This window comes from Rhizophagus irregularis, chromosome 28 (assembly GCF_026210795.1).
Source record: "Rhizophagus irregularis chromosome 28, complete sequence".
Taxonomy (NCBI): Eukaryota; Fungi; Glomeromycota; class Glomeromycetes; order Glomerales; family Glomeraceae; genus Rhizophagus; species Rhizophagus irregularis.
The window spans coordinates 390,285-415,780 of record NC_089456.1 but is presented as its reverse complement, the minus strand read 5'-3'; the positions used below and the strand labels follow the sequence as shown (position 1 = coordinate 415,780).

Here is a 25,496-nt window from a genome sequence, read left to right as displayed (position 1 = left end):
CATAAATGCTCAATATAGTGGCTTTGCTTCTTGTTGTCAATAATATTTTTTTTGTTGATGACAGGATTAAATCTTATTATCTGCAAGATATTTTTGGGTTCACGAAAAACAAATGTCATTTGACATATTGATGTATGATAATTTAATAATTGTCATCATCATTTTTTAAACTTGAATCAATTGAATGAAGACGCCTATATAAACTTGAACATGAATTAGTTAAAAAAAAGAAGGTAATATTATCAATTTATCATACTTGTTTCTTTTTTTTTTAGAAACAAAAGATTTTTCTTATTGATTAACCGGATAATTAATTAATTATAATTAATATTCTATGAATACGACAATATCAATAAATATCAATATATCATATACAGTAAACATATTAATCAACTTAAAAAAAAATTAAGTTGAATTATGACTATGAAATCATTTTACCCTTTATAAATAATTATAATAATACATGAGATTATAACATTATAATAAGTAATTCCACTGATTATTGATGAAAAAAGACGCGTCTTTTTTGCTTTTTTTGCACAAATCTAAGATTATTGATAATTGATGTTCTTTTTTTAAACCTTGATGATTCCAATTTTCAATCGAAATCAAATCATACGTGTATACTATATATGAAAAGTAGGTCATATTAAAATACTACGCCGCATCACGCGGAAACACGTGTCATAAAACCATAAAAATCTACTGTGATTGTGATAATGATCCTCGTGGCTTGGATTTACAACCCCTCCAATTCGTTATATAAGTATCAAATGTTTTCTTTACCGACGAAAAGAACTTTTTTTTCCCTTCTTTTGGTTTTTTTTGTATTATTACTATTTTTAATTTTGTTCATTACCTCTAACAGAATTTTTTTTTTACGAATCTTTATTACTTTTCTCATTAGACTTCCTTTTTTTCCCTTTTTTTCCTTTTTTTTACGTGATGACTGAGAAATCGCCTGAGTTTCTGATTGGTAACGCTACTTTCTTTAAAAGTGATGAATTATTAAGATATTTACATATCTTGGATACGTTAGCTTATGAGTCTTTAGCTGCTCAACTAAAATATTTTGAAAAAGAAATCAACAATCGTTCGCCTTCCACAATCAAACAATTGAAATGGATTGCAACAAAAAAATGCATGTGTTTTTTTGAAGTCAAAAAATCTTTATTAAAATCTTCAGATTTTATAGATATTAACAAATTTGCAATATCAAACAAAAATGATTTATATAATATTATAAGACGTCCAAATATTACCCAGTTTTTCAATTTATTATTCGCAAATTTTGATCCTACTGTACCGGATCTTCAAAATGTCGATATTAAATCTTTTTTTAGTTATGTCGTACCTCCATCTTTGATGCAATCTGAGACGATCTGGGATTTAGATATTAATTTGAGAGTTCAAATTTATATTTCTAAGATTAATAAAAATCCACAAAGAAATTTATACAAAACCATGTTTCCAAATGTTGATGGTGAAGATGGTCCACCAATGTATAAGGAAACATATAAAAAAATTTGTAATAAAATTCAACGTTTCTCCGATGATGTTGAAATGTTGATGAAAGAATTTAAATGGAGTAAATTCGTTCAAGATATGTTTAAATGTTTATCCAATATATTCAATAGGGTAAATGAATCTGAAATGCCTTTATTATATAAATATCCCTCAATCGAAGCTCTACCCATATCATCATCATCATCATCATCAAATAGTTCAGCTAGAGTTGTTATTATTGAAGATATACCACGAGAAGATGTTGATAATAGTGCAAAGAAACGTACTGAAGAAAATGATGATGATATATCTTCCGATAATACAGGCGATAATACAGGCGATAATACAGGCGATAATACAGGCGATAATACAGGCGATAATACAGACGATAATACAGGCGATAATATAGCAGACGATAATACAGGCGATAATATAGGCGATAATATAGGCGATAATATAGGCGATAATATAGATGATAATTTAGTTGATTCTTCTTCTATTTTAAAAAAAGAAGAAATAGAACAAATAACGTCACAAAATAACGGTCAATCAATTGAATTAATTGTTGACACGGAATTGAAACGCACTCAAAGTGGTTTATTACTTAATAGTGATGGTGAATCACTTAGTTCCACCTTAAAGTGAGTAAAAATTTTTTTGAAATCATCTCTCGATTTTTATTATATTTAATTAAAAAAAATTACTATCTTTCTAATATAAAGTCCAAGAACACCAAGAAGTGAACGAAGAAGTGAACGTGATAATAAAGCAAATAGTAATGGAAGAAGGGCAACACTCTCTACGTACGAAAATTGATTTATTATAGTAACTTTTTAAATTATTCCAAGTTTTTAACATTGAATGATTTTTTTTTCTTAGGCGAAAAACAATGGAGCGTTCATCAAGTTCTCTGACGAATATGATTGTGGATCAACCTGAATCAGTAAACGATAGGTAAGTTAAAATATTTTAACTTTGCTCGAAAATTAATATCTAACGTATATGGTATATTTAGACAATCATCTTCAGATGAATCATTTACAGAAGGAAGTCCACCTTATGAACAAAACGAAGGTAGTTCCAGGTTGGTATTATTTATTATTCCATATATTATTTCATTAAACAAATGTTCATAAACAACCAATTCTGTATTATTATTTTTTTTTTTAGGAATAAACTTGGCAAGAGAAAAGCAATAGATAATGCTGACTATGCCGACAATGATGAAACTAGAAGAATGACAAAACGAGTCAAGGTTATGTGGACTGACCGGGAATTGCTTGCACTTGAAGAAGGCATGCGTCAGCATGGAAAGCAATGGACAACTATAAAGAAGAATTATGGAGAAAAAGGACAAATCCTTGAGAATAGATCTGCAGCTAAGTTGAAGGATAAGGCACGTTGTGAGTATCACCGTCGACAACGAGATGGTATTGAAGCTGGTGTCTTTGGAATCATGGATGGACAGTAAAACTTAAAAATATCTATCTATCTACCAATCTATCTCTCTCTCCCTATATATCTATACTGTATGTATATACTGTATGTAAAAAAAATCAAAAAACTATATATAAATGAAATTTTAGAACTTTTTTTTTCTGTACAATCAAGAACAATTCATAGTTTTTACTTAGTCCTATAGGCTAACTAATTTAACTGTGAAAATTTACCCAGTTCTAGTAACAATTAATACAAAATGTTAAACAGTTTACTTTAATTAAATATAACTCATATAACTCATATAACAAGTTTTTGAAAATATAGGAATTTTTTTTTTTTTACCAGCAAATTAAAATTTTTTTTCTCAAAAGAATTTATATTTTTACCAATTTTAATCAGCAAGACAAGATTGAAAAATATTTTCCTCAAAAATGTCAAAAAAAGGAATTTTTTTTTCCGGTTTGAAATAAGATTATCAAACAGATTTTTGTCCACCGCAAAAGTTCATAATAAATAAAATAATATTAATATCATTTTCAATCATTTTTAAGAAATATTAATAACATTTTTATTACCAAAAATTTATACCATTTATTCATGTAATATACAATATATATTATTAAGTATTGGTTTAAAACATATATTTTGTATTATTATGTTATTCTAAGGGAAGGACAAAATAAAAATGTTTATTTTATTCTCTTTATAGAATTAATAATAGATTATCATACATTTTATTCTCGATAAATAATTATTATGTATTTCTTTAATAATAATAAAATTTATATATATATATATATTATACATTCTATTAATTTCTCTTTGAATCTTGATTCTTTCTAATAGATTTTTCGATAATGATCCTAATGATCGTATAATGATCGTAAAGTTATATAAATAGGAATAAAAAAAACAAAATAATTATATTTAATTCGAAAATTCTATTACCAAGGAATTTATAAAGATCTCATTGCGACAAGTTAAAAAACGGTCATTAAATCATTTATAGGCACATAAAATATCTTGGACATTTTAACAGGCAAATTATCCAATTATCCGTAATTTATTATAACACATACAACACATACTACAAGAATATGTTCAATATGTTCGCACTTCGCAAGCATTTAATTAATTAACGTGAAAATTGAACAGTAGTACACTGATGCATGATATCATATGTATGTATATGTATTTTTACGAAAATATTTCATTTTATCGACATTTCGTAATAGATGCATAACAGATTATTACGTAAAAAAATATGATGTTTTGCAACCTTTTAGATAGATACAAAAACTTTTCACTTCATTATATTGTTAGTATTAAATAATAGTACAAGTTTTTCGTTATTTAAAATATTTCCTGTAACTTGTTCTGCAAAACGGCTTTTACGGCTTAATGAACATAAAAAAAAATTATTTCCAAAGAAAATGTACAGTACAATACAAGACTTTACAATCTCTCCGTATGCTATTTGCCTATTTCTGATACATTACAACTTTCTTGCTTTTTTAATAAGATATTAATCATTTTTGAGAACAAAGTTATAAAACGATATATCATCTATATTAAGTTAATAATGATACCTATAAAAATGCTTAGGTCATTGATACCTATATGGTAGCTTAATATCGAAAAAAAAAAATTGACTCATCAAATGAAGTAACTAATCAGCTTGAATGTTAAAAAAGTTATTTTTGCTGTTAAATCTATCAAAATCTCTAATTGGTGTGAGAAAATTGACACAAAAAAAAAATTGTAAAAAGTTGATATAGTGATATAGTAGGACAGATCGTCGTCGATCCTTCCAATTATATCTTTATTTGATTTTGAAGTGACACAGGCGATTCTGACATCTATCAATTTACTCGCGCAAATTTGGCAAACCAAATTTGAAATCCTTTATTTAACACCTTTCAAGTTTAGTCAGCAATGAAGAGAATCCAAAGGTAAATTTATGAATTTTTATTAAAAGAAAAAAAGAATATTCAACAACATTTTTTTAGAGCAGTGATGAAGAAAAATATGTCGAATTAAGTCCAAGCCCTGCTCTCATGTGAAGAGTAAGGTTGTTTCGGGGCTTAAAGAGTACATAAAATAACGCACGATAAACAAACAAGAAGAAGGCAGTTGATGAAATTAATTAAAAGTAATATTTTTTTTAAAATAAAAACCTTTTCATCAAACTCTCTTTAATTATACTTTATTTTTAGATAATCGTCCAACATAAATCAAGTAGTAGAAAGATTAAAAGCAATTACAACAGTTTATCCCGTTGGATTTTACGATTTTTAAGTTTCTTCATCCATTTTTTATATACTAGTCTCTTTTCTTTAAAACATGGATTGATTTTTTTTATATAATCCTTGTTGCATAAACTAATAAAAAAATTTTCGTTTTTTTTTTAATGTACCGTAATTGGAATAGTTGTACAACGCTAATTTCATATGATTTTAATTTTACGCATTTATATAATCAAATTATTACATTATAAATTATTAATTATATACATATATGTACAGTACATGTACGATACAATGCATAAATATAAAACAATCGTTAATTAACAGTAATTAAGAATGTATATATATATATATACAGAAACTTCAAAGAATTTAATAGATTTAATAGATTTTCAATATTAATAATATTAAGTGAATATTAGCATATTTATTTAATAATTAATAATGATTTATTTATTAGTTTTACCGGGAACTAATAAATTATAATATTTAAATGTTGACTTATCATTCTTGTGACTTTCTTCTATTAGAAAAGATTGATTTGGTGGATGATGTACAGTACATAAGAAAATAAAGACAGATGCCAAAAGTTATAACAATTAAAGAAAATTATTAAATCACAATTTAGTAATTAAGATACAAACATTCAAAAGAATAGTTAATCCTGTCAAATGAATTGGTTTATATGAATACGTAGTGGATTGGTATTAATAATGTATTAACCCTATTATGTTAAAAGAATTGGACTAGTTGAATAAACAACTTAATTCTTGCATAGACATTAGGAAAACCAAGTAAAAGAACTGAAGAAGAAATTGAAAAGCAGTTACTAAAGATTTTTAAGAATGAGTCACGAATGAAAAGATGCTAATGGTGAATAGAATAATTAAATGAATTAATACTCATATTACATATCGTAGAGCAATAAATTGTTAATAATGTTAAACGTTACTTGATCATTATCGTCGTATATATATAGCGATAATAATAACTAAACACGATTATCGCACTTAAATGTATCATAATAAAAGTACTGCTTTAATATGCTAATTTAAATATATATGAATAATAATAATAATAATAAAAACAGAAGAGAAAAATATTTGATCCAATAAAATAATAATATATATAATCTGTAAATTAACAAATTTTGAATATAATTTATATTAATTTTTCATTTTAAAGAAAGTATATTATTATTACTTAATTAACTCTTGTTCAATAAATTGAATTTCTGAATCTATAAAAAATGAATTCTATTTAGTTAAAAATTATAATTTTAATGATCATAAAAAAAAAATTTTTATTATATATTTATTACTTACTTTGACTTGTTGATATAAATTGAATAATATCTACAAAAACAATCATACATTATACAAGTTAAACATAAATATTTTTCTATTATTTTACTTTTTTTAAATTATATATAAATTACCTTGAGAAATTTTATATGAAGATGTCATTGGATTTGGAAGACTTCTATAATTTAAAAATCTACTGGTATATATTGCTTGAGGATGTTGTACTTGTTTGAATTTATTCTTAACTTGTTCATTAAATCTAATTCTTTCACTTTCTTCTATTTGATTACAAATTTCTGCATCTTTATAATCCAATTTTAATCTTAATTCATTTATTAAACGACATAATTCTTCTACAGTTGGTCTATTTTCTGGTTCTGCATTCCAACATTTCATAATTAATTCTGCAAATAATTTTGGAAGATAATCTGGAATTTCTGGTCTAAGTCCTTTACATATATTACAAGCTAAACTAAAATTATGAGAAATATTATTAAAAGGTACTACACCAGATAAATATTCATTCATTATTATTCCAAATGAATAGATATCAGATGATTTTGTATATTGACGTCCACGTATAACTTCTGGAGCTATATAAGGTAATACTCCAAAAATACCATCATCCCCTTCTGATTGATAATCGGCTGGTTGACACATTCCTAAATCACTAATAGATACATTATTTCCAAATAATATATTTCCTGAATGAAAATCTTTATGAACTTTTCCAGCATTATGAATATTTTTAAGTCCAATAGATATTTGATGTAAAACCATAAGTTTTTCGGAATAATTGATGTTATATAATTTATGTAAATTTTCACGTAAATTTCCTTTATAAAAATATTGTAAAACCATCATATAATTATTAGTTTCTGGTTCTTTAGTTATTCCATAACATTGAACGATATAACTACTTCCATAAATTTGATAATAAGTTTTAACCTTAATATTATAAGATATTATATTAGTATATATATATATATATTTTTAAAATTGAAATTTATAATTTACTTACCTCATTTAAAAAATCTTTACTTATATTATTTGAATTATCTAAACATTTTAATGCAACTTCTTTATATGAATGATTATTATACCTATTCCATTTTTGTTTTTGAACATTCCAACTACGAATATAACCTTCTAACCAATTAGCTTTAAAAACTTTACCAAAACCACCTCTAGAAATATATGTAACATTTTGAAATTTTTCAAAAGGTATCCATTCACAACATCTTGTCCAATGTACTGCATTAAGTTGTTGTTCTTGAATAAATTCATCAATATTTTTATTTCCACTGGTCCAATTTTTAAAATTTTCTTTAAATCTTTTAGCATTACATTTTTGACACCATGAATCTCCTGTGAAAGGGTTATCACATTCTGTACATATTCCATATATTGCCTTCCTTGTTTCAATATCGTTCATAAAAGTTGATTCGTCATCTATTTCTCCATTTTTTACTTCTGTTTCAACAGATGCGTTCGTTGATTCCATTATAAGAAAGTGTTTTTTTTTTTATGTAAACAATTTGTTACAAACCTAATTTGTATTGTGTCGGTTATTAAATACTGTAGATCTTACTAAAAATAAACCTAAAAGGGTGAATCTTTATTCCGATTAGAAACATGACAACAATTGAACACATGTTCCACATATAAATATAAGTAAATTTTTTCCTTTATACAAGTATATACTGTATATATTAATTTTTTTCCTTTATAACAAGTATATAACTGTATATTAATCTTAAAAATTAAACATAAATTAAAATTAATATACTTTTTTTTTTTCTTTGTTATTTAACTTCATTATCATTTATCATAATGATGAAACGATGAAAATGTTGTGTTTAATCATTTAATAATTAATAATTTAATAAATTGAATTTTTTTAACCATAAAATTTTGATAAACATAATAAATTGTTTTCGTAAATTTTTTAATATCGAATATATTAATTATTATTCTATTATTATTTCATTTCCTTTAAATCTTGCGGATAAATTTATAATTGAATATAAGTTGTCGTGTAACAAGCAAAACTTTTTAATCTCAAAGTCAAATTAACTTTTAACCGATTATATTTATTAATCTATTTGTTTAACGATGATTCTCTCACAAATAAATTATTTACATATGAAAAATAAAATAAAATAAAATAAAATAAAATAAAAAAACAATCCAGATTCAAATGCGATCACTAGATTTAATATAATAATTGCCTTCTGCCAGAATCGAACTGACGACCTTCTGCTAACATATTTCATACTAGGCAGACGCTCTGCCAACTGAGCCAAGAAGGCTTCTTATTAACTTTAAATAAATTAATTATTAGTTATTGAATATCGAACAGTGTATAAAATCTCTTGTGCGCATGGAAATTCCTTTTTATGTTCATATAAAGAAATATAAAAAATATAAAGAATTCATTGTGCATAACCTTCCTTTAAAAATTGCACATGTGCATGCTGGAAGCAACAAAATATATAATGTAGTATTTTAATTTTCCTTAAAAAAGTTCTTAAAAGTCCATTAGAAGCCTTTTATCCGAACTTTTCGATTCAATTTTTACCTATACTGTAAAAAAAAAAAATAAATTATTACAATATGGTATGCCCTTGGTGCCAGAGAGTAGAAAATCCGGAGTGTCCGCAATGTAATTTAGCAAAAAATTTTGGTTTAAAATTGAGTCCGCCAATTCCGCCACAAACAACTTTACCAAAGACAAATCCAAACCAACCAAATAATTCTGGCAAGAAACAACCACCTTCAGAACAATCAATTAACTCTGCCAAAGAAAAACTGAAAAGCAAGAGTAAATTTTCTGCTAAGCGAAATAAAAGAAATAATGAACTAAAAGCATTTTTTAAAAATCTTCCAACTAATCCAAAAGAATTTATTGAATTCTTGGAAAACATAAAAGTAGGACTCAGCAAAAAACTAACCTCGGAAGAAATAGACAACCTTTGTCAAGCTAAATAGAACAAGTAAATTTGTCTACTTATAGAACTCCTAGTTACAGCAAAGTAAATTATTAAAAAATCATGCCAAATTAGCGAATCCTCGGTTCTAACTATTTTTGTTCACTATAACAAAAAAAGAAAGATTTCTTTATAGTAAACTTTATATTGATACAAAATAAAAAAAATTTTAATTTTTATTAATTATAATGTTATTAGTGGATTTTAAAAATGATTATTTTTTTCTAAATTATTCGAAGCTTTTTTTATTACTAATAGCATTTACGGTATTTCTAATTCTTCAATTATCATGTCTTATAATTTCTATCTGATAAGGTACTATTGGAATGAATTAATTTCTTAGCCAAAAATAAGATTTTGTAAATTTAATTTTCTTTTAATCTAACTAACTATTTTTACCAGATTGGTCAACCCTTAATTTATGTTTAAAAGTGTGCATATCTAATTATACGCTCTTTATATATAAAGTAATATAATAAAAACGCGTAAAAAAATTTATACTAGAATGTTAAATGTTACATGTCCTACCCACTAAAAAAAAGTAGAAATGTTTATTTACAATTTACTAATGAAATTAAAATTTACTTTTCCCATCCGCCTTGCTTTTAGGTATTGTATGCTTTTCCAAAGTTAAAGTATCATCATTAAATGTCTTCATGTTCTGTATAAAATACAAATTTGCTATACAAATTTATTAGACTTAAATTACATATCATATAATTATAAGATGATCTTAGCAAATTTTGCGCTATTCGTGGTATACGCAGAGCGCTCACCCTCTTTCAATAATATGAAATTGACGCTGCGCCTAAATTTACATCACTGAATGATATTATTCACTATAAAGACTATAAATTTATAATATTTGTTCTATACAGTCAAAGCTCGTTATAGTGAATCTCGTTATAGTGAACATTAAGTAAAATCGCGTTATAGTGACCTATTGATTTTTTTTCCTTATAATTAATTTCTCTCGATATAGTGAATTTTCTTAATAAATCTCGTTATAGTGAAAAAAAGGGAAAAAATTACATAGTGGAACGGAAAGTTCACTATAACGAGCTTTGACTGTAGTAAATATTTTTAAAAAGTTCACTATATCTAATATCGAGATTTTGTCAGTAGGTTCTATAACGAAACTAAGGAGATAAAATAGTTCACTATAAGCCAAATTCACTATAATGAGCTTCACTATAACAAACTTTGGCTGTGATGAAATTGAATTTCGAGAGAGAGAACATAGAAACAGTATCACGTGATATTATAAATTAAAATTCCATTTTCAAATTTAAATTTATTGTTTTTTTCTATGGTCTATTCTCGTAATTAAATCTAAAACGAATTACCAATGATCCACAGTATTATATGGCACGACTTTAATATTCTTGTTCTTATCCTTTTCCTTCTGCCAATTATCAAGCCAATAGTTCATGTTTTCCCGACTTTTCTCAGATCTGAAGAAAATGGTAGTAATAAATACATGATCAAAATAATATAGAGGTTTTTTTTTTAAGGAAGAATGAGGGAGTTTTTTTTTTAAAAAAAAAAGAAAGGAAAAGGAAGAGAGAAGTGGTTTTAAAGAGAAGGGTTGAATTCAAACAAAATATATTCAAAATAAAGTCTCACCCAATGTTAACTGTAGGTATAATTTTTCTTATATTCAATGACAATACAAAAGCAGCTAGCTCTCTAAAACTTGAATGTTCGGAATAAGGTACACCAAATATTTGACATATTGATGTAGAAAAAGTTGGTGTTATAGAATCAATGGTGAATGGAGTAGAAGTATTAAGAATTTCTTCTGTCGTAGATGATGATGAAAATTTTTGTCCCTTATATGCCCATCCAGTTGGACGAAAAGCCATTACATATTTGAACGTCGGTTTAAGACTTTCAAGATATGCAAAAAGACTCTATATTATATTATATATATTCATTAACAAGATTTAAAATATAAATCAGCAGTAAGTGAAATGTAAAAATTACACTGGATTTTATTGACATAAGAGAGACAACATGTACGCTGGCTTGATGTGGATCGTTTGTCAAAAGTGATTCTATACCGGGAATTTCCTGACACATAAGCATTTTTCGCTTCTCATCTGTAACGTAAATCCTTGATCGAAAGGCTTTTGCTATACCTATAATAACATACAATCGCTTAATATTTTTCAATAAAATGAAAGAGGACATTCATATAAGTCTAATTACCAAAAAAGACCTTCTCTTTACCAATTAAGTATGTACCAATTACAATTAAAATTTTGCTATTCTTTAATTTCGTTTCATCGATGTCCATATCATCATTATCTTCATTATCTTCATGTTGAAATTCATCTTCCATCGCAATGTCTTCTGCATTTGTCACATTTTCTAATTGTTCAGTTTTATTAGAATCTGTTGATGTTTTTTTAAACCATTTATCTAATGCAAGTTGTGACTTGTCCAATCGAGGTTGCTTATTTCTCCATTGACCATTATAACCACTACTACGTTTCATAGGAATTAATTCACCCCTATTAATTGCTTTGCGAATCAGTTTAATCACAGCATTAACAACTTGTTCTTGAGCAGGAAAACAATATTGTGGATTTAAGTAAGTAGTGTCAAGATATAAAATGTCAATTGCAGGATTTTGAGGTTGTACGATTGCTGAATGAAGTACTTGTCGAGGACAAGCACGAAAATCTCCAGTATGAAGATATCGCTTGATTCGGCCACTCTTGTCCTTCAATTTGAACAAAAAAAGTGCTGATCCGGGACAACTAGAAACGTATTTAACATTATATGATGAACGAAATCTCAAAAAAAAAGTTAAATTGAACTTACTGATTAGCATCAATCAAAGTAACCGTAATATCATTGTTGCTATCAATGCTAACTTCATCATTCATAGGAAGTTTACGAACAAAATTACGCGCCACTTTTAATTTTTGGATTACCAAATTACCGGTAACTGTGGAACAGTAAATCAATCCATTAGACCACTTTGAGGTTAATCCATTATAATGATCTGAATGGAAGTGACTTCCAAAAATATAACCAAATAAATAATTGATTCTTAAAAAAAAATTACCAAACCCTACTCTTATATTACCTCAAAAAGTAGGCAGTGCAATGAGGAATCTTGCCATATTTAAATGCATCCACTGTTATACTTGTGTCTAATTAACATAATTAGTTTATAATAAATAAGAAATACTATTTAGTAAAGTGGTTTTTTAAAAGAATATACCTGGAAGCTTTTTATACCATGGACATTCTTTTTTAGATTGTGCAACCCGATCTTGTTTCTTATTAATAACTAATTCATTATCTTCAGGTTGTTCAACGTCTAGTATATTGGTTGATCCTTTTTCATCTATGCTGAATAAAGGATTTTGTGGCTCAAGCAGTAATGATGATTCAGTGTTGTCGAATATTTTTTTTTTTGTTACGGACAACTTTAATGGACTATCGATACAGTTATTAATGTGTTCGTTTGATTTCTGTAAAAATAAACAAATTCTCGTTAAAAAAAAATTTTTTGCTTTTTTTTGATTAAAATATACTCGCTTTATATGAAAAATTTTTCAAAGATATTCCACAAATAGGACAAGAAGTCGAATTATCATCAATAATGACCATTTCACTTATTTCATTCATAGCTAAATTTAACTCTTCCTCACAAGGAAATGGTTCATTTTGTTTCTCATTCTTATCATCTGATTGCTGCCGACTTTCTCTAACCGAATTCCAATATTTTGATGGTATGTGTATAGAACTTTTTTTATCATTTATTTCATTATCGACTTTAATCATTGATTCATTATCATACTTTACACGTTTAATAGCATTATCGGATAAATTCTTTTCCTGTTCAATATTAATATTTATATCATTATCATTATTTTCTGTCGTCCTATTAGATGATATTTTTGGCGCAAAAAATGAAAATAAAGTTCGTGTTTTGGTAGTTGAAATAGTACGTGTAGTTTTAGTATTATTTTGTTTTAATCGAGTCTTGATAGTGTTTTTTGAACGTTCATTTTTTGGCTGAAAAGAAAAAGACGCGTTTTCTTGATTTATGTATTCACTAGTAGTTTTACCGGTTGTTGTAATAGATCGGTTGGTTGAAGTTTTCGTTTCAGTATTTCTAATTTTTTGAACCAGTTCGTTTGTTCTCTTGTCCCAAATTTCACAATCCGGACTATCTTCAGACATTTTTTCGTTAAAAAACCAAAAAGCAGGCATTTCTTTATTTATAGAAATATAACGCGTTCGGAGTTCAATAGTCCAGAAATTAAGCACCCCCTTAACACGATAAGCATCATCTGCGTTACCACTGCGTTACCCCAGATTTTGAAATAAATCTATTTCATTTTTTGGCCAAAGATTAATTTTAAACTTATCAAAATATTAATTAAACCGTTTCTTTTTCCATGGAAAAGTCTCCATATTAATTGAAGAAATTAAATGATAAGTTGTCTGGAGGAGCTTATCAAGTTTACAGCTGAACGAGAAGCAGCTTAACTTTCTTCTTGAGAAGGCCTTTGAAAGCAACCGTTAACATACCCGATTTATTTACCAAATCCTGATATTTTTAGTAGCTGAATTATAAATTTTTACAGATGAACATCTCAAACGGGATTGCTCTATTTAAATTGCATTAATGGTTCCATATCGATTGCCTTAGCGAAGAATGTACACATCTAACATCAGAAAATTGTGATGAAATTATTGACAGATAGGTTGTTATCAAATGGGCTCATCTTCCTCAGTTCTACAAAATACAAAGACTAAAGCCTTTAAGATATCTAACAATACTGAACAATCATTTAGAAGTCGATTTGATTTTGAAGATTAGGCACGCTGATATGCTAATTATTGTTTTAATTTATGTGTTCATAATAATCAATTCATTCATAAGTGCTACTGAAATCTCACATGAACAACTAATAATCTCGTGAACATAAAAGAAATCTATACGAATTACTAGAAGCTTAGAAGATACAGACTGTTCTTCCGAACATCACAGTATGAAGGAAGGGTAATGAACGACTAGATAAGTTTTATACAGATAACGATGAATATAATGATCCAGAGAACAAGAAGTATTTGATTTGGAACAAGATTCAAAGTAATTGAAGATATCTCAGATGTATGTCTCTTTAAATAAAGTTTATACTCATCCCTGCATATCTTCTAAGGATAAGTAGAAGTTTGCAATACTCGAAACCCTGAGTGTATCCAGCAACTTGAAAAAAACTTTGTGACGGACGCCATACCCTGAGCCACCAAATTTCGCATGATTATGCAGTATTTCTAGAAAAAACTTTACTTTTGGCAATACCAGATTCCAAATAACCAACCCTCAACCATGAAAAGGTATACATACAAAACTTTTATTACATACTTCTAGGTGTTCAAGCCTTTCTAAAATACACTCTGACATTAACAATACTTTGTTCTGTTCAGTAGGTTTATATCTAATTTCTTTTGGAACATTGAAAAAGGACATAATGTATATTCTCAAGAAGTTTTCCTGCTAAAACTGAAGTAGCCTTAGTTGTCAGTATTTATTTACTGGATATTGTGTTGGCAGTAAGAATTGTACAGTAACACCTTCAAAAATATTAACATTTCCACAAACTTTATATATTAATCAGTGCCTAGTAGACATAATCTCGCTATTAGGCCATTACCTTCTCTTTCTCATTACCTTTTCCCCCTTTTACAACATCACCACATAATCTCGCTACCCTTTTATCCTTACTCTTCTCTAAAACCTTAAAATATTTTAATATTTGAAAAGAAATTCTCTGAAATATTTTCAAAAAATTGAGTTTGTCCTCACTGATGATGAAACATATAAATGACATAGCTCAACAAATATGACGCATTGGTTTACTTATATGTTAACCAATTTTTCGCATTACTTACTTTCTAGTTCTGTTCGCTTGGAAGACCCCATTAACCGCAGATGGATCAGATACATGATTCATCCTCTCCCGTTGATCTATTTCCAATCGCTTTTATGCATAAAGTACTCGCAACTTTCAAAAGGGATGTTTGATCTAATGAACTGGCAGACATGACAATTTAGAAAATTGATAAAGCTTGTGAAACAGAAAGAATAAACAAAAAGGAAAATTAAGACGATTAAGACGATTAATGATGATTACCCATCTTCACCATGTCCTGGAAGGTATAGTACAATATGGTAATACGGATATGCCAAAATATAAATTCTTTTACCTAGTACATATGTTTGACGTGTGGGTGGACTGCTAAACCAGTACATTCATTCATCCACGCTTTTTCGGTGATAATTATGATAATTTAAAGATAGCTAAGATGTTGAAGACCAGGATTGGCTGTGCAGATATAAACTAAGCTCGCCAAAACTAATACGGATTACAAAAATATAGTAGGTAATAACGTATCCGAGTACAATTTTTTTTTTTGGAATGTCCGTACTACCGTACTGTACTAATTTACGTACATGTCTAGCTTTAAGTAAGCACTCTTTGAAATATAATAAATCACATGATGAATTAAAACCGATAAAAAAAAAAGATCGGAAAAATGTAGTGTAGATGAGACGTAAGACATGTAATCACATCATTTTGTGTTACATGTTAATACGTTTATAAATATGTGACTCGACTTACCGAATTTTCGAAACATTTAACCATGTCCATTTCACAGGAACGTTTTGAAGAATTAGAGGCACTACGAACTAAATTAGATGTTTCTTTTGATATGGTTTCCACTTTAGTTGATTCTTGGTTGCCACCTCCTGATCCTGAAGAAGAGGCAAAAGAAGAAAAAGAGGAACTTTTACGACAAAAAGAATTAACCAAATCAATTCAAGAAAGACATATTGCTAGGTATATTGATCAATAGTTTATTATCTTAACAGCAATTTACGGAAATAAAAATTTTTTTATTATATAATTTAAATTAATTACGTTAGACATAATATAATTGTTTTAATTTTTAGGATTGGGAAGAATGGAATTAAGAATAAAGCAGTTTCAGAAATGATACTTAAACGTAAATTAATACGAAAAAATAATCAAAAAGATGACGAGGATGATGTTTCATCGGACCCTATGAGACATACAAATAAAAATGAGGACTTGGAAGATAGCAAAATTTCTATAAAAAAATCAAAAGTTAATTCTATGGATAACGACAATATATCAAAGAAACAATTTGGAGGAGATTTTTTATCAATATATTTGGCTGAAAGAGATAAGAAAAAGAAGAGAAAGAATTCTAAGAATAAAATTTCCTAAATTGATATGATATAAATTTATTATTACATAATAAAAATTATCCGATGAGGAAAATTTTGGTTGGTCACAATTATAAATTACTCTCAACAAACAATATAAATAAAAAAAATAATCATGTTTCAGATTTGCGTTACTTTAACTGACAGACGAAATATTCGGTAAAAAACCAATTTTAAAAGATAAAAATTTTTGTTACTTGATATTTTCCGCTAAATCTCACGTAGGTTTCATAAATCTTACACTTAAATATGTTTCAAAAGAAATCATCCAATACATTTTCAACCGTTTATTAATTTCATTAAAATATGAAACTGTTCATGAAACTTTATTTATTTATCAGTATATTTTTTACAAAGAATAATGCAATTAAAAAGGATTAATTTTTTCTTTGCCTAATTTGAATTCATTTGATATATATTAAACTAAAAGTTTGAAACTACCGGGAAATGACCATTAATAGCAGGTTTAAATTTTTAAATAATGGGATCCAAAGATTTACCAATGTAGTGTATTTATTGCTGAACCTTAATACGGAAACCAAATACAATGTTTGTGTTTGTTACTTTTAAAGTCATAACTTTTACCCGATTATACTTTGTACGATTTTGATTTAAATTTAAATCAAAAATCTTCGTCTTTGAAACAATTTACTCCTTGCTGGTTGTGCAATCTTCCTTCCTGTTCAAAAGACTTGCTCGCCATAAACCTTCCATTCTTTTACTCTCTTTTCAAACCTACTTTATTTGGTTTGTTTTTTAAGCTCATTTGTGGCCTGCGTGCTAGCCTGCTTCAGGGGATCACAAAAAGTCTTGAAAAATAACTTCCTTACTTTTGTTTTTTTACTTAATCCTAAATTCCGATAAACTTTCCTTAGTATCTCTTTTTTTATCCGCTTTCACTCTCTTCCTTATTTACCTTCCCTTCCGAATTCCAACTAATTTTCTACACTCCTTTGTTTAACGGTTTACACCATGAAAGTTACAAAGCTTCAAATTGGTGTATATGCCAACCAGCAACCATTTTATCTATATTTATTTCCCTTAGTAGCTGCCTCTCCGTCTTTATCCTCTCCAACTGTCCAAGAATTTCCTTCACATCAACCATTTTATCGTTTAAGGGACATTGATGCTATATTTTTTGAATCAAATGAAACAGGTTACATATTTAAATCAAGGGGAATCCCTCAAATTTATTTTGACACACCCGGATATTGTTTTTATGAACGCTCTGGTGATGTATATTTAGCCGCTCGTGCAATAAGTGATACTGGAACTAGATTAGGAAATCCTTTACTTGCCGAATTTTGCAAATATGGTCGAAAAGAAATAACATCAGGAATGGCTGATAAATTATTAGAAAGTGTTGATGTAACTCGTACACCTGGTGTTTTAGATATCGAGTTCGAATTTTTTACATTGAATACACCGACAATGTCACCCATTTCAAATAATACTCCGCACATTAGATCTCCTAATAATTTAAACTCATCAACATCTAATGGACATTTAAGTCCACCACCGACGAATGGAAGAAAACGTATGTCTCTTGAGGCAGTTTTAGATAACGATGATAATACTAATAGTAGAAGGTATGCCTCAAGCGTAACTTCGCCGGTCGAACGTACAGTCTCGCCTGTGGGATCAGATAGGTAAACTAGATTACCAAAAGTAAAGTTTAATATTATAGTGTTTGTTTATAAATTTTATTTTTTTCCTATTCTTGATTTATAGAGGAACACCAACGATCAAGCAAGAACCATCACCGTCTTATTCTGGAAGTGAAAACTCAAATCCTTCCTCACCAAATCAATCGCCTAGATCACCTCATTCACCTTCATCACCGTTAGCTTCTGGCGAAGTAGTTGATGAAGAAAATAGAATGCGTAAAAGAAGACGTGTTACAGTACAACCAGCGATTGGATCTAATAACATCAAAGTCACTAATAATCCAGAAGTTATGGAACAAGTTAGGAACACTCTTAAGTTAAAACAACAACAAAAGGCTATAATTGAAGCAAGACAACAACAAGCCCAGCAACAGATGTTACAACAACAAACTTTTGTTGATAGAAGACATACATCTCAAGGTACTTGGGAATCTAACAGAACTTCCAACACATTGTCAAAACGAAATTCTGCTTCAAATAGAAGTAATCGTAATTCAAGAAATCTCAGCGTTTTTGCTCCACCTTATAATGACATTTCAGGCTTGTCATCTGCATCGCCCGGTGTTAGTAAAGCTCGTGGTCAAAACTCTGCTGGTTTAATAAATAATAGACAACCACCTATGACAGCTCCAATTCCGATAAATAGATCAGCTTCTAATAAACAAAATGTTTCTGGATTTCCTTTGTCAGCAAATTCAGCTTTTCGTCCTACAAGTCATAGTCAGTCTTTGAATACACATTCTGCTTCTACAAGTGCAAGTATCAATGGGCTTATCTCTCCTCATAATATAGAAGATGTTCGTTCTAATAGCGTTACTTCAAGTCCTCTACCTCTTCCTAGTCCTAGTCCTCGTTTACCTCGTATTTCTAAGTCTGTTACAAGTCCAATGTTACACACAAATGGCGAACAGCCATCCAAAGAATCTTTCATGCAACTTTTTGATACATTTTATGATACAGTAGCTGACACTCGTTCACTTAAAACTACACTTGAAGATCAAATTCGTAAGACGACAACCCTTCTTCAAACACTTCAAGCTTCAGGAAGTATGATTGAAAGTTTAGTTCGTGGACATTTTCGTGAAATGCAAAGGGAAGTTGTTAAAGACTTGATGACTTTAGAAAAGCGTCTTTCAAAGGTTGAAGAACGTATGCGTAGTAGTACAGCTATCGCAGGAATGAGCCCAAGTCCTCCGTTAGATCCAGACAGAAGATTAAGTGATATTAGTACAGCAAGTAGTGACATGGGATATAGTCATAATAAGAATACCGCCGCATTTTCTCAAAATGCGAATAAAAGCTCTTCGCAATATTCATCCGTTACACATTCTAGCCCACCATTATCTTCTGCTTCTTCACATAGTAATGCTGAAGAGTCGCAACCTAAAGATTATGAATATATTTTGAAAGCTTTGAAAGCCCGATTAGAATCTTTGGAAAGACGCATGTCTGTACCTTAATTAACTTTCTCTCATTACTAGACAGCTTTTCTCCTTTTTAGCTATATTTATACATTAATAGTAATATTTTTTTTAGTGATGGTTTTTTAATTTATTTGACACCTTTTCACTCTTTTACGTTTAATTTTTTTAACATTAATTCCTTTAAGCTTCATCTTATCAACTTTTTTTTAAGTATATGCATTAATATTTTTTTTCATGTAATTAACATATGCAACAAACTTTTCTTAATATTATCATTATCAATAACAATAGAGCCTATAGAATTCTCTTTTTCCACCCGTTACTGCGATTTGTTTAATTTATTACCATAAACACGAAGAATTAACTGGTTTATTCTCTTTGTGCTCTCTTGTTATATACACCCATCTACCTTATATTTCGCTTAATCATTTTCATTTCATTGTTTCACTTAATATCCGTTTTTCCTTTATATCAAACCCTCCGTTTTATTACTAATTATTGTTTTTTTATACACTAACATCCGTGCAAAAAAAACGAAAAAAAAAATTTTACGAAAATTACTAATAATTACCGTAATTTTCCTAATTTTTTTTTTTTTTTTTTTAACCAAATTTTTACTAAACATCTAGTTTTAATATAATCAAATTTTTTTTTGGTCCTTCATTTTTTATTTTACTTTTCTTTTCTTTAAAGGAAAGAAACAAGTACATATTTAAATAAATATACATAATAAAAAAGTAAAAATACAAAAAAAAAAACGTGAAAATTGCAAAATTTTTTCTGCAAAGCGCGTCTTACATTTTTGTCTCACGTGATCATAGCGTCCTAGAGTAAACACGTTTAGGTAATGACGCCTAGGTGAAATTTTGTTACTTGTAACCACGTGATGAATTGATTATCAATGAAGGAACTTATTCTATAATTTTTGGTTTTTTTTTTCTAACCATGTCAAAGAAATTTAGCAATAAAATAACAAAGAATTTCTTAAATTCTTTTGTCAAAAATGTTATAGATAAACCTGAAGGTTTTGTTGCACCAGATGAAACTATATCCGCTAAAGCTTTAAAAGCCACGAAAGAATTATATGATTTAGGTATATATTTATATTGAAATTGTTGGTTCAGGTTTATTGTGTTTATAACTAAACTTAATAAAGAAGTATTGTTAATAAAATTGACTTTTTAAAAATCCTCTTATAAAGGTAAAAGAGAAGAACGAAATAATCCAATATTACAACAAAATATTGAAATGATAATAAAAAACAATCCATTTTTTAAATTAATTATTGATAATTGTAATAGTGAACAAATTTGGGCAGAAATAAATTTACAAAATAAACCTTTTTTAAATTATATTAATTCACAATTAAGTAATTTAGAAAATTTTATTGAGCGTGAAGATGATGGAGAAGAGAAGGAGGACAATAGTGATGAAAATGAAGGAAATGATATCATGGAACAGGATAGTGATGATGACGTGGAAGAATTATCACAAATGGATATTAATGAAAAATATGATTTAGTGGAAGAGGAAGCTGAAGAAAGTGATGATTATGAATTGAGAGAAAATTCTGGTGAAGCAAACGAAGATGAGAAAGAAGTAGTTGAATCCCGTCATGAATTAGATGATGAATTTTTTAATTTACTAGAATTCAATAAAATAACTGAAAATAATGAAAATTTTGAAGATTCTGATGAAATTGATTATTTTGCAGGTTATTTCCTATATATTTTGTTTTTTAGTCCTTATAAATTCATTAACATTTATATCATCTATGTAATAGACCCTGACAAACTTGACGATGATGATGAGATGAATGCTAATGGTTTGTATTGTGCATTATATATTTAGAAGGAACTTTATTTTGTTTTATTTTTTGTTAAAAAAAATAGTATTTTTCAGATGTAAAATATAGTGACTTCTTCGATCCACCCAAGAAAAAAAAAAATCAAAAGAGATCATCATTAGATGGTTTAAATAAACAATTGATAGGTAAAACAAAAAATGATGATAGTGATTCATTTGAAGATTCAGATGATTTTCTTAGTAACAAAGTTCGAGATTTATTTACTCAAGACGAAAGTGATAATGATGGTAGATAAATTATTCAAATTATTTAAGATATAATTTATGAAGGTAATAGACTGCAATCTAAAATTTATTTATCTTTATTTAATTGAAGAACCAAAATCAGCTTTTCAAATTCATCAAGAAAGAGTTAATAAACAAATTAAGCAGCTTGAAATGGAAAATGTAGCTGAAAAAGATTGGACTCTTATTGGAGAGGTAAGCATGAAATTTTAAATTTATTATTTATACAATATTTTAATTATTCATACTGCTTTTTTATATTAGGCATCAAGTAAAGATAGACCTATAAATAGTTTGTTGGAGGAAGATTTAGAGTTTGATCATATTATAAAGGTAAGTTCTTATTTATTGTTTTAAATCTTCAAAGTTTTAATTTAAAATAATATATATTAGCCTGTGCCTATGATAACTGAGGAGAGTACAAAAAAGCTTGAAGATATAATTAAACAAAGGATTTTGGATGTAAGTATATAATTAATAACAAATCAGAACCAGTTTAAGAAATAATATTAATATACTTTTCTAATTAGGAAACATTTGATGATGTTGAACGTAAACGGGATCCTAATTTTAGACCATTTTTACCTTCAAAATTAGTTGAAATATCAGACGAAAAATCAAAGAAATCTTTAGCTGAAATATATGAAGAAGATTATATTAAGCAAACTACAAAAAGTGCGACAAACGAAAAAGATGAAATACTAAAAAAAGAACATAAAGAAATTGAAAATATGTTTAAGGATTTATGTCATAAATTAGATGCTTTAAGTAATTTTCATTTTACTCCAAAACCAGTAAGTTTGTATATTTATTTTAAGTTTTTTTTTTTGACCTTATATAATAATTTATTTTGTTTATTTATATAACAATAGCCCAAACCAGAAATTTCTATTATTGCTAATGTACCTGCAATCTCAATGGAAGAAATTATACCTGTTAATGTTAGTGATGCTAAATTATTGGCACCTGAAGAAATATATGATAAAAAGAAAGGAGAAATTAGGGTAATAACATAACGAATTATGTTATAATTTTAAAAAGTGATAGATCCCTATAATGAAATTTATATATTATTAGGGTAAAACTGAAATAAATTCAACTGAAAAGAATCGAATTCGCGCAGCAAAAAAGCGTGCTAAGAAAAAAGAGAAAGCCTTAAAAGAACGTGAAAAGAAAGTTATTGAAAGGTAATTTTTGTATATTTCTCATACTTATTTTTTATTTTATATTATTATAAATAATCGTTATTTTGTTTTATAGAATGAATCCTGGATTAGGTAATAAACATTCAAAACAAAATATCTTAGATTCTTTAATTGGACAGAAGGTAAATACTTTAATATTTTATATTAATTAGACTTATATTTAATTTAAATTATTAAATTTTTTTTTGTAGAATATTACTATTATTGATAAAGATGGAATTAAAAAATCAGCAGTAAAAAATAAAAACCAAGAAGATAATTATAATTCTACATTTTTAAAATTATAATTAACCTTTTTAATTGCAAAAAATTTATTTTAGTTCATTTTTTTAATTATATGTAAATCAATAATAAAGTTGAATTTATTAGATTTATTAATGCAAATAATGCAAACTAAAATAATACAAAATGTATATTAATGCATTTTTATATAAGTAAAAATCCAATTAAAATTGTAATTTTCTTTTCAAATATTTCATTAAACTTGTATTTTTAATGGTTTATATTGTTTTTTTATTTTTAATTTTGCTTAATTTCTTTCTTTTTAAAAACTTTATTTTAAATTAAAATTATATTTTTTTGTAAAATTAAATTAATGGATTCTAACAATTATTTCACTAATAATTGTCTTACTAATAGATGTTTTACCAATAATCATTTTACTAATAGGATTATTTTACCAACAGTCATTTTACTAATAGTTTTAATCTTATTCTAATTCTAATTCTAACCTTAATTCCTTATTATATTTTAATTTTAATCCTAATTTTTTTACTTAATTCAACTCCAATTCTAAATTTTTTTATTAGTAAAATAATTACATTTGTCTGTAAATAATCTTATTGGTAAAATATCTATTAGTAAAATAATTGTCAGTAAAATGAATAAACATTTGAAATACATTAGCAACAACTTATTAGTAATAGTTTATTAATAACTTTACTAAAAATGCCCAATTTTTTGAAATATTTTTATAGACCTAGATACAATGGCTTTCAAAACAATTGTGCAATTATTTTGTAAAATTTTTAAAATATATCAAGATATATTTAAGGTATTTTTGAGATTAAAATATTAAAATAATATCAAAGTTAATTATATTATAATAATAAAATAATAACAAAAACATTAAAAAATTATTGTGATATTATTTTGAGTTATTTTTATAGACCTAGATACAATACAATTACAAAATAATAGCAAAAATATAATAAAAACATTTTGATGTATTAAATGTATTTTTGTAGTATTTTAAAATTATTACAAAATCATTTCAAAAAATTGGCCATTTTTAGTAAAGAAGCTTTGTGAGCTTTATTAAATATACTCTTTTTATTCCTTTCACTTTGATATAGTACTTCACTCAAAATGATTAATAAAAAAAATGAGATTTCCATTAATATTAGAGCTAAAAAACCAAAGCAGATGATTGGTACAAATATGTTATACAATACCTTTAAAGATAATTTATACACCTTATTGGATTTTAACTTTTTAAGAAAAGATAATATAAGTTTACAAGTATTTATAAATAACAAAAGAGTTATAAAGAAATATAAACTTTCATATGATATTATTAATAATAGAAAATATATAAATGTTAAATTTTATATATTCAAGTATCTAACTGCAGTAATGCTTATATTACTTATATTAAAAGGAATAAAAATTAAATATTTTAACAGATTTCAATTTCTGTTACTGAAAAAATACTAATCATTAGTTAAATGATTAACTTTAAAATTATTCAAAAATAATAAAATAACCATTTATATTCAGTTTTAAGTTAAACAAATAATATAATATTTTGGTTTTATATGCCATGCAATATATATTTATAGGGGTCTAGTTCACATTACTGATGATCATATTACCGACAATCATTTTACTGACACTCACTTTACCAACAGGTACATTTTACCAACAATCATATTACTGACAATTATTTTACCGACAAAATAATAATTATTTTTAAGTTACAAAAAAAGCAAATTATATAAATTAAATTAAGAAAATTATTAAAAACAATTCTAAGTACAATATATTATGAAGCTGAAATAAATTTTTTAAAAAATAAAATTGATAAAATTAAATATTAAATTCAAGTTATTTTATTATATATAAATATCATAATATTTTATATTTTGTTATATATTAATCAATTTTTTATTTTATATATTATGGTAAATTCTTTTATATTAAATATGTATTTTAATTTTCATAACTGAAATAGGTAGTGAAATAGTAATAAATACTGTAAATGTTAATGGTAAAATGGGTGTCAGTAAAATGAGTGTCGGTAAAGTGTACCTGTGTACCTGTCGGTAAAATGATTGTTAGT

The 25,496-nt window shown here is 26.7% G+C and overlaps 7 protein-coding genes across 7 annotated transcripts; 5 read left to right on the top strand and 2 right to left on the bottom strand.

Moving 5' to 3' along the window:
* Positions 1-853: 853 nt before the first annotated feature.
* On the top strand, positions 854-3,339 carry OCT59_018737 (uncharacterized protein). The gene is made up of 5 exons (XM_025314383.2): positions 854-2,147; positions 2,229-2,309; positions 2,386-2,460; positions 2,522-2,590; positions 2,677-3,339. The coding sequence occupies exons 1-5, from the start codon at positions 946-948 to the stop codon at positions 2,975-2,977; spliced, it is 1,728 nt and encodes a 575-aa protein (XP_025185189.2). The 5' UTR covers positions 854-945; the 3' UTR covers positions 2,978-3,339.
* A 3,052-nt stretch (positions 3,340-6,391) lies between these two features.
* OCT59_018736 (uncharacterized protein) lies at positions 6,392-7,024 on the bottom strand (the record flags this gene model as incomplete). The annotated part of the gene is made up of 3 exons (XM_025310175.2): positions 6,392-6,432; positions 6,518-6,547; positions 6,631-7,024. 3 exons carry the CDS (start codon positions 7,022-7,024, stop codon positions 6,392-6,394), a joined length of 465 nt encoding a protein of 154 aa, XP_025185190.2.
* A 1,912-nt stretch (positions 7,025-8,936) lies between these two features.
* OCT59_018735 (uncharacterized protein) lies at positions 8,937-9,973 on the top strand. Its single transcript, XM_066135592.1, has one exon. The coding sequence runs from the start codon at positions 9,113-9,115 to the stop codon at positions 9,485-9,487; it is 375 nt and encodes a 124-aa protein (XP_066004865.1). The 5' UTR covers positions 8,937-9,112; the 3' UTR covers positions 9,488-9,973.
* A 789-nt stretch (positions 9,974-10,762) lies between these two features.
* On the bottom strand, positions 10,763-13,758 carry OCT59_018734 (uncharacterized protein). The gene is made up of 8 exons (XM_066135591.1): positions 13,042-13,758; positions 12,722-12,974; positions 12,584-12,650; positions 12,316-12,513; positions 11,698-12,251; positions 11,473-11,627; positions 11,113-11,399; positions 10,763-10,940 (listed from the first exon to the last, which is right to left on the bottom strand). Exons 1-8 carry the CDS (start codon positions 13,717-13,719, stop codon positions 10,829-10,831), a joined length of 2,304 nt encoding a protein of 767 aa, XP_066004864.1. The 5' UTR covers positions 13,720-13,758; the 3' UTR covers positions 10,763-10,828.
* Positions 13,759-16,149: 2,391 nt separating this feature from the next.
* On the top strand, positions 16,150-17,224 carry OCT59_018733 (uncharacterized protein). Its single transcript, XM_025314385.2, has 2 exons — positions 16,150-16,358; positions 16,472-17,224. The coding sequence occupies exons 1-2, from the start codon at positions 16,162-16,164 to the stop codon at positions 16,767-16,769; spliced, it is 495 nt and encodes a 164-aa protein (XP_025185192.1). The 5' UTR covers positions 16,150-16,161; the 3' UTR covers positions 16,770-17,224.
* Positions 17,225-17,367: 143 nt separating this feature from the next.
* OCT59_018732 (uncharacterized protein) lies at positions 17,368-20,601 on the top strand. The gene is made up of 2 exons (XM_025314386.2): positions 17,368-18,417; positions 18,500-20,601. Exons 1-2 carry the CDS (start codon positions 17,741-17,743, stop codon positions 19,893-19,895), a joined length of 2,073 nt encoding a protein of 690 aa, XP_025185193.1. The 5' UTR covers positions 17,368-17,740; the 3' UTR covers positions 19,896-20,601.
* A 161-nt stretch (positions 20,602-20,762) lies between these two features.
* Positions 20,763-23,535, top strand: OCT59_018731 (uncharacterized protein). The gene is made up of 12 exons (XM_066135590.1): positions 20,763-20,952; positions 21,061-21,573; positions 21,643-21,684; positions 21,762-21,953; positions 22,042-22,145; positions 22,215-22,283; positions 22,344-22,412; positions 22,481-22,744; positions 22,823-22,954; positions 23,028-23,137; positions 23,211-23,277; positions 23,347-23,535. Exons 1-12 carry the CDS (start codon positions 20,805-20,807, stop codon positions 23,440-23,442), a joined length of 1,806 nt encoding a protein of 601 aa, XP_066004863.1. The 5' UTR covers positions 20,763-20,804; the 3' UTR covers positions 23,443-23,535.
* The last annotated feature ends 1,961 nt before the right edge of the window (positions 23,536-25,496 follow it).

Excerpts from the sequence above, each read along its gene's own strand:
- OCT59_018731 (XM_066135590.1), top strand. The coding sequence starts at position 20,805 with ATGTCAAAGAAATTTAGCAATAAAATAACAAAGAATTTCTTAAATTCT. Across the intron at positions 21,685-21,761 it reads TGATGAGATGAATGCTAATG|ATGTAAAATATAGTGACTTC; the intron begins GTTTGTATTGTG and ends AGTATTTTTCAG. Across the intron at positions 21,954-22,041 it reads AGACGAAAGTGATAATGATG|AACCAAAATCAGCTTTTCAA; the intron begins GTAGATAAATTA and ends ATTTAATTGAAG.
- OCT59_018733 (XM_025314385.2), top strand. The coding sequence starts at position 16,162 with ATGTCCATTTCACAGGAACGTTTTGAAGAATTAGAGGCACTACGAACT. Across the intron at positions 16,359-16,471 it reads CAAGAAAGACATATTGCTAG|GATTGGGAAGAATGGAATTA; the intron begins GTATATTGATCA and ends TTTAATTTTTAG.
- OCT59_018737 (XM_025314383.2), top strand. The coding sequence starts at position 946 with ATGACTGAGAAATCGCCTGAGTTTCTGATTGGTAACGCTACTTTCTTT. Across the intron at positions 2,148-2,228 it reads TCACTTAGTTCCACCTTAAA|TCCAAGAACACCAAGAAGTG; the intron begins GTGAGTAAAAAT and ends TCTAATATAAAG. Across the intron at positions 2,461-2,521 it reads CCTGAATCAGTAAACGATAG|ACAATCATCTTCAGATGAAT; the intron begins GTAAGTTAAAAT and ends TGGTATATTTAG.
- OCT59_018734 (XM_066135591.1), bottom strand. The coding sequence starts at position 13,719 with ATGCCTGCTTTTTGGTTTTTTAACGAAAAAATGTCTGAAGATAGTCCG. Across the intron at positions 12,514-12,583 it reads TGCACTGCCTACTTTTTGAG|TCACTTCCATTCAGATCATT; the intron begins GTAATATAAGAG and ends TATTTTTGGAAG. Across the intron at positions 12,252-12,315 it reads ACTTTGATTGATGCTAATCA|TTGTCCCGGATCAGCACTTT; the intron begins GTAAGTTCAATT and ends ATACGTTTCTAG.
- OCT59_018735 (XM_066135592.1), top strand. The coding sequence starts at position 9,113 with ATGGTATGCCCTTGGTGCCAGAGAGTAGAAAATCCGGAGTGTCCGCAA.
- OCT59_018732 (XM_025314386.2), top strand. The coding sequence starts at position 17,741 with ATGAAAGTTACAAAGCTTCAAATTGGTGTATATGCCAACCAGCAACCA. Across the intron at positions 18,418-18,499 it reads TCGCCTGTGGGATCAGATAG|AGGAACACCAACGATCAAGC; the intron begins GTAAACTAGATT and ends CTTGATTTATAG.